The sequence below is a fragment of the Pelophylax lessonae genome (assembly GCF_965119305.1).
Source record: "Pelophylax lessonae genome assembly, chromosome: 1".
Lineage (NCBI taxonomy): Eukaryota > Metazoa > Chordata > Amphibia > Anura > Ranidae > Pelophylax > Pelophylax lessonae.
This window is the reverse complement of record NC_138768.1, coordinates 609,264,918-609,270,917: the sequence shown is the minus strand read 5'-3', so window position 1 is coordinate 609,270,917 and position 6,000 is coordinate 609,264,918. Positions and strand designations below refer to the sequence as shown.

Sequence of the window (6,000 nt, the reverse complement as noted above, 5' to 3'; positions counted from 1 at the left end):
TGTGTGAACCCAGGCTAAAGGCACATTAACATTACCCTATTGTAGTAACAAGCATGTAATGTGTTTGAATGGCACCCCTACGCACCTTCTCAACCTTCGTGAGCTAACATACTGTGCAGTGCAGGCCCCATTTTTTGGTAGCACACAACAACGCACATTAGTCGGGTGCCTTTCAGAATAAACAGCAATAGCAAAGTATCGCACCAACATATTGCACATGCGTTTTAGTGAATAAAGATAATGTAAATGGGCCATGATAACGTTTTTAGGTTCTGCACATATTAATCTGCGTTTTATATATCTTGATAATGGACATTAGGCCTGATTCAGTTGCATTGAACTATGCCTAATGATTTCAATAAAAGATTCACTCAGAGCTACTAATGATAGTTCATAAAATATTAACAATATAATTCTACTCCACATATCCGTGAAATACGACACAGTACTAAAAAAAGTAATACTGTATTTTTACCCTGGTCCATAAAAAAAACCTTTGAAATATGTAGAACACTTAAACGACAACATCGATTCATCTTTGGTAACAAACACTTGATTTATAGAATTGGTTATCTTTTTTGTATCTTTATGTCAAATGGGAAAGGAGCAAGTGTCAGGCCAAACCGTCCTTCCAACATAGGCTGAAACGTTTCATCTGCGAATGAAAAACTGAAAGACTGCAGGAGATTGACAAACAGAAGAAAGAGCTCCATCTTGGCCAGTTGTTCCCCCATGCAGACCCTTCGACCTGGCAGAAAAGGTATATCATTATGAAGGTATAGAATAATAATCACAAATTATCAAAAACAGCTAAGTTTTATAACATAGACTGTACTTGCAGAATACCTGAACAGTGGCTGCATCCGATTGGATAGAGCCGTGCTGTTCAGTCAACAATTTTCCACCCGGCTCCTTCAAATTTCAGATTATAGGATGTTGAGTGGGAAATTACAGATATGGCCACCAAAGTTTCAAATTTTGGCTAATTCATCAGGAACCAGCTGAAATTTTCTCCGTGTATGGTCAATATCCCATGCAATGGACAAGAAGGTTAAAACATGGATGTATACTCTAATGTAATGACCTACATCTTGCTAAAGTATTGTGTCTCATAACAATTCTCATTTTATTTCTAAAAATATGTGTTTTCATCTTCTTGTCATCCATTGTTGCATCTTAGTGCTGTTGATCTGTTAAAGCCACTTCCTGTCTACTTGTATTCTCTAAAGTAGCCCATGCGACATCATGACAAGGACAAAGCATGGGGGATTACCAAGTATTTTTTAATAAAGGAGGCATGTGAGTAGGTGCAGGGGCAGAAAACACTCAGTACACTAGTCCCAGCACAGAGAAACAGAATTATATTGTAACTGAAGTTCGCTAATACAGAACAGTCCCGGCGGGAAGGCAACCCGACCGGGAAAACTCACTGAATACAACAGCAGTGTGTCAGTAGAATTAGGCCTCAGGTGTGCTGTCTCAAGGGGTGGAATGCCGTCTGGCTGGTCCATACCCAAGTGGGAAGGCTTCTAGAAGGATGGCATATCCCTGCACCTTCCCTACTCCTTCAGAACCTCTTCCTGACGCTAAGCACCATTTCTGCCAGACGGGTAAGCTGTCCCTACTCTAGCCACAAATGAAATGCGCACCAAACCCAGGAGCAGAGGTCTTAAATAGACTCTGTAAAATAAAATGCAGCGCTTTTGACGACGTATTCTGCTACGAAACGCGTAGGAGGAGCTACTCTCTGCGTCTGAAGTCACCAACCAGGAAGATCTGCCGCTGTGTCCAGCATTACTGGATGGTTTACTACATGTTATGCTGTACAATTTTATCTACATGGTGAGTGTATTTCCTATATGTTTAATAAAACGTGGATTATCAGACATGCTGCACCATGATCTTTCCCTTATTTTTATGATGTGACCACGCATAACGCTGGACATTTTTGAGCCACTCGTATCCCTTTGGAGCCAGGTGTATTTACCGCGCTACTCTTTTGGCCATTGGAGTTTACATCCGTTTCGTTGTGCCATTGGACCACTGTGAGAGCAGGGGTCTCACTATATCTGGTAAGAGGCTGTCCATTTAATGTGGTGGAGGTGCCTGTTCATTTGGGTCACTTGTGTCCGTTCATCACATGCACACTGGAAGGTGGAGAGTTCCTTTTTATTGACTGGACTGATCATGGACTGATTGTCATTACTTTAAAGCGCTGCATTTTATTTTACATTTTCTATTTTTTACTACCTGGTAATTGATGATGGCTGCTTTGTTTATTTTTGGAAGCGTGGTTTTTCTTTATTTTAAATAGACTCTGCCTGACCTAAAATGGCCACCAAAGTCACATGCAGTGCTAGGATCCAATTGGATGCTCCCACTCTGTGACTCTGAGGAAACTATAGAGGAACTGGGTTCCTCTCGACTTCATCCACCACCTGCATTGCCACTACGGATGATTGTGACCTGCAGTGGAGAAAATACAAGTAGATAGCACCTGCCTACAGATTTAGAAATATTGGAAATAATTGTTGTTAGAGCTAATGATATGAGAGTTTAATGAGTGGGTTTACATAAAGTTTTAAACAAGAATAACAAGAGTTATTACCAATGCCAAAAGGAATAAAAGCTTCCTTCTTAAGAATCTGCCCATTCTCATCTAGAAATCTGTTTGGGTTGAAATCATTTGGCTTCTCCCAGACCTGTGGATCTCGGTGTACAGCCCAGAGATTAGCCAGAACCACGCTGCCTTTTGGAATGGTGTAGCCTTGGAACACTGTAAAAAAAAAAAAACACAAATTTAATTTAGTGTAATCAAATTAGATGGAACAATTAGTATAAACATGTGATGTTCAAATGTACTACAGATACCATCTTATAAATGGAATCATCTAAATAAAATTATACTTATTCATTTTTTTTAACAATTAAGATCCTTATTCAATTTGATGGGTGGTTAAAACTACTGCAGTTAACAGACAAAAAAAAGTTTGCTAAGTCTGTTCAACAGTATATCAAAAAGGATTTTTAAAATCCATTTTCATAAGAGGGTTTGCCATTTAACAAATACATAGATTCCCCCCCTCCCCCGCCCCCCTTTTAACAGTCACTTGGGTTGAATTAATCCCACTACATTCTTGCTAAATTGTTCATATACAGCTGCTGTTACACCTGAGGACGGGATGCAATTTCCAACATGGTAATCCAGAAAGAAAAAAAACATGTACGACATATAAATTACATGAAAGAAAACTCATGGTGCTCATGCAACCACCAAAATAAAGGCCGGCTGTCTCTCATGGGGTTAAAAAAGAATGGACCTTGAACTAAAAGCTTTTTTGTTGTTTAGAATAGAGTGGGAAAGAACATCCATCAGGTTTTTACCCATGTCTCAATCACCACTTGGGAGATTTACCCTCACATCCTGTTGTTTTACCGGGCCAAAAAAAAACGAAATATCTCCAAATGAATACAGAAATACCAATAAAAACCTGGCAGAGACAGTGATTATGACCCTAAGGTTTTTGATTGATGTCTGTATTAGTGTAATGTTCCGGTACCTTTGGTACCCTAAATTACACTTTCCACAAGTGTATGCGCCCCACCATTTACTTTTGGAAAGGTGCGCATACACCTTTAAGACTGGAGCTGTCATCACCCAGCGCCGGACTAGATGGCTATTTAAAGCGCCGGTTCTCACTCACATGTGTTCGTTCAAACACCTTTACCTGGATGCTAACCTTGCTTGAAGCTTCCATGCTTGCAAGCTTACCTCGCTGACGGAACCTCGCCGCGCTGATCCCTGTATCCCGCTACTGGATCATCCGCCACTCCTGAACCACCCTTCGGCTGTATCGCTAATAGTGCTAAGTACCCCGCAGGGGAATTCTCTATAAACTTATACTAAGCTTACACTATCTAGCTCTGCATAGTAAAGACTGTTTATCACATCTGCATAACTAGATTGCTAGCTCTTGAGACTACTGCTACTTTTCTGCACTGGGTTGATCTCTTTTGTATGTCCACCTGCTATTCTGTCATCTGCTACCATACAACATTGCTAAACCTTCCTGCATCCATCTGCTACTGTCTCACCTTCAAGTGTCTATCACCTACCACCTCCACTCAACCTATCCCTCAACCTTCATCATTGTGTTACCACATACATAAAGTCATTCTAGGAACCAGCTTGCTAATTGTGTGTATTTACTGGCTGAAATAAGACCTTCCACACATGATGAGTCATTGAGGTTGGGAATGGTATCTCAGCATATCTCTTACATGACTACTGACGTGGAACTATTTCTGCAGCTGAAAATCCACACCATATAAGAAACGCAGAAGCGTTACAATTAGAGCCGGTTCACACTGCCGCGACCTCTAAGTCGCCTCATAAGGGGCGACTTGTTAGCGCGACTTTCAGCGCGACTTCCCGATCCTCTTCTTTTTGGGTCCCCTGCTGGTGGTCCTGGGTACTCCCCCTGCCAACTGCCCCCAATAGCAAGCCTCTTGCTATGGGAGCACTCGAGCAGGCTCGCTCCCGATCAGGGTTCCTGTGAATGGACATTGTCTATTCACACACAGAACACGGCTCACCCCCTGCTCTCTCTTCATTGGCTGATTGGAGACCAGGGAGAGCCGCTGCTCTCATACACATTGCTGGGTCGAGATGGGGCTCAGGTAAGTATAAGGGAGGCTGGGGGGGAGCTGCACCCAGAAGATTGTTTACCTTAATGCATAGAAAAATCAACCTCAATGGATATCTTCAGCCACACCTCTCCTCCCTCATATACATGTGATAACATTAAATAAAATAAGACAAATGGAGACATTTATTTTCTTTGACACAAAGCTTTTATCTTCACTGGCACCATGCAGCTCAAGATCTTTCTGCAAACCAAGACGAGTAAGGAAACATAGGAGAAAACATTGGGGTGCACATAGCTTTACAGATATTTACCATACAAACAACTGATCCAAACTGTGTTTTATTGACACTGCAAATGATTTACCTGTACTTTCAGAAGCCATGTGTGGTACAGACAAAGGGACAACCACAGTCATCCTCTGTATTTCCATAATGGTGGCTTCTGTAAATGGCATTGAAATCTTGTCAGTAAGTGATGGAGGCCGATCGCGTCCTATGACTGCATCAATTTCAGCTTGGACTTTTTCTGTAAGGATAAATGGAAAATAAGACAGGATTATTGAGGATTGGGTCAGAGTGCAAATGCAGCTTTCTTTCAGGTTTATTCAGCTTGTTTTGAGATTTGTTTGTGAAGCTTATGATCTGACCTGCACCTGAGCACCATCTGAGCTCCATCAACCTGCTTTATACTGCTTTTGCATTGTCATTGACTTGTATGGAAAAATGATTCTGATGTAAACAAAAGCCTGTCTACAAATGACCCTTAGACCCGGTCCACACTAGCGCGACTTGTCAGGCGACTTGTCAGCCTGACAAGTCGCGCTCCCCCGCGGTCCATTGACCGCTACAGGACCCGTTCTAATAGGAGCGACACAAGTCGCTCTGACTTAGAAAAAGGGTCCTGTACTACTTCGGGGCGACCTCAGAGCGACTTGCATAGACTTCCATTTTGTGAAGTCCATGCAAGTTGCTCCAAAGTCGTGGTGCATCTGAATGCACAAGTCGCCCCTGAAGTAGTACAGAGTCGTGTCGCCTTAGTGTGAACCGACTCTAAAAGTGTAAGGAATTTTTCAATAAGCACTTTTAAAAGTTTCCTTAACCTCACCCCCACTGTGCTAATATAAGCCCCCCTACTCATCTGAATTACATAAAAAAGAATTATTGCGCAGATAGAGAAGGCAACAGCACAATAGGACAACTTGTGAAAATGGTAGAATAAAGACTGAAAATTGCCGCACTGAACATTCAAAAATTAAATGTGGTGAAAAAAAGTCAACAAAGTGAAGCATTACATGCTGTTCACCATAGTGACAAAAACAATAATTCAAAGTCTGAAATTCTCCAAATATGCA

The 6,000-nt window shown here is 41.6% G+C and overlaps 1 protein-coding gene across 1 annotated transcript in view; it reads right to left on the bottom strand.

Moving 5' to 3' along the window:
* Positions 1-491: 491 nt before the first annotated feature.
* Positions 492-6,000, bottom strand: part of CYP2U1 (cytochrome P450 family 2 subfamily U member 1) — a 70,488-nt gene continuing 64,979 nt past the window's right edge. The window contains exons 3-5 of the mRNA XM_082245490.1: positions 5,013-5,174; positions 2,609-2,776; positions 492-748 (exon numbers count right to left, since the gene is read on the bottom strand). Coding sequence (XP_082101616.1) covers positions 570-748; positions 2,609-2,776; positions 5,013-5,174 — 509 coding nt within the window. The 3' untranslated portion in view covers positions 492-569. The remainder of the gene's footprint in view (positions 749-2,608; positions 2,777-5,012; positions 5,175-6,000) is intronic.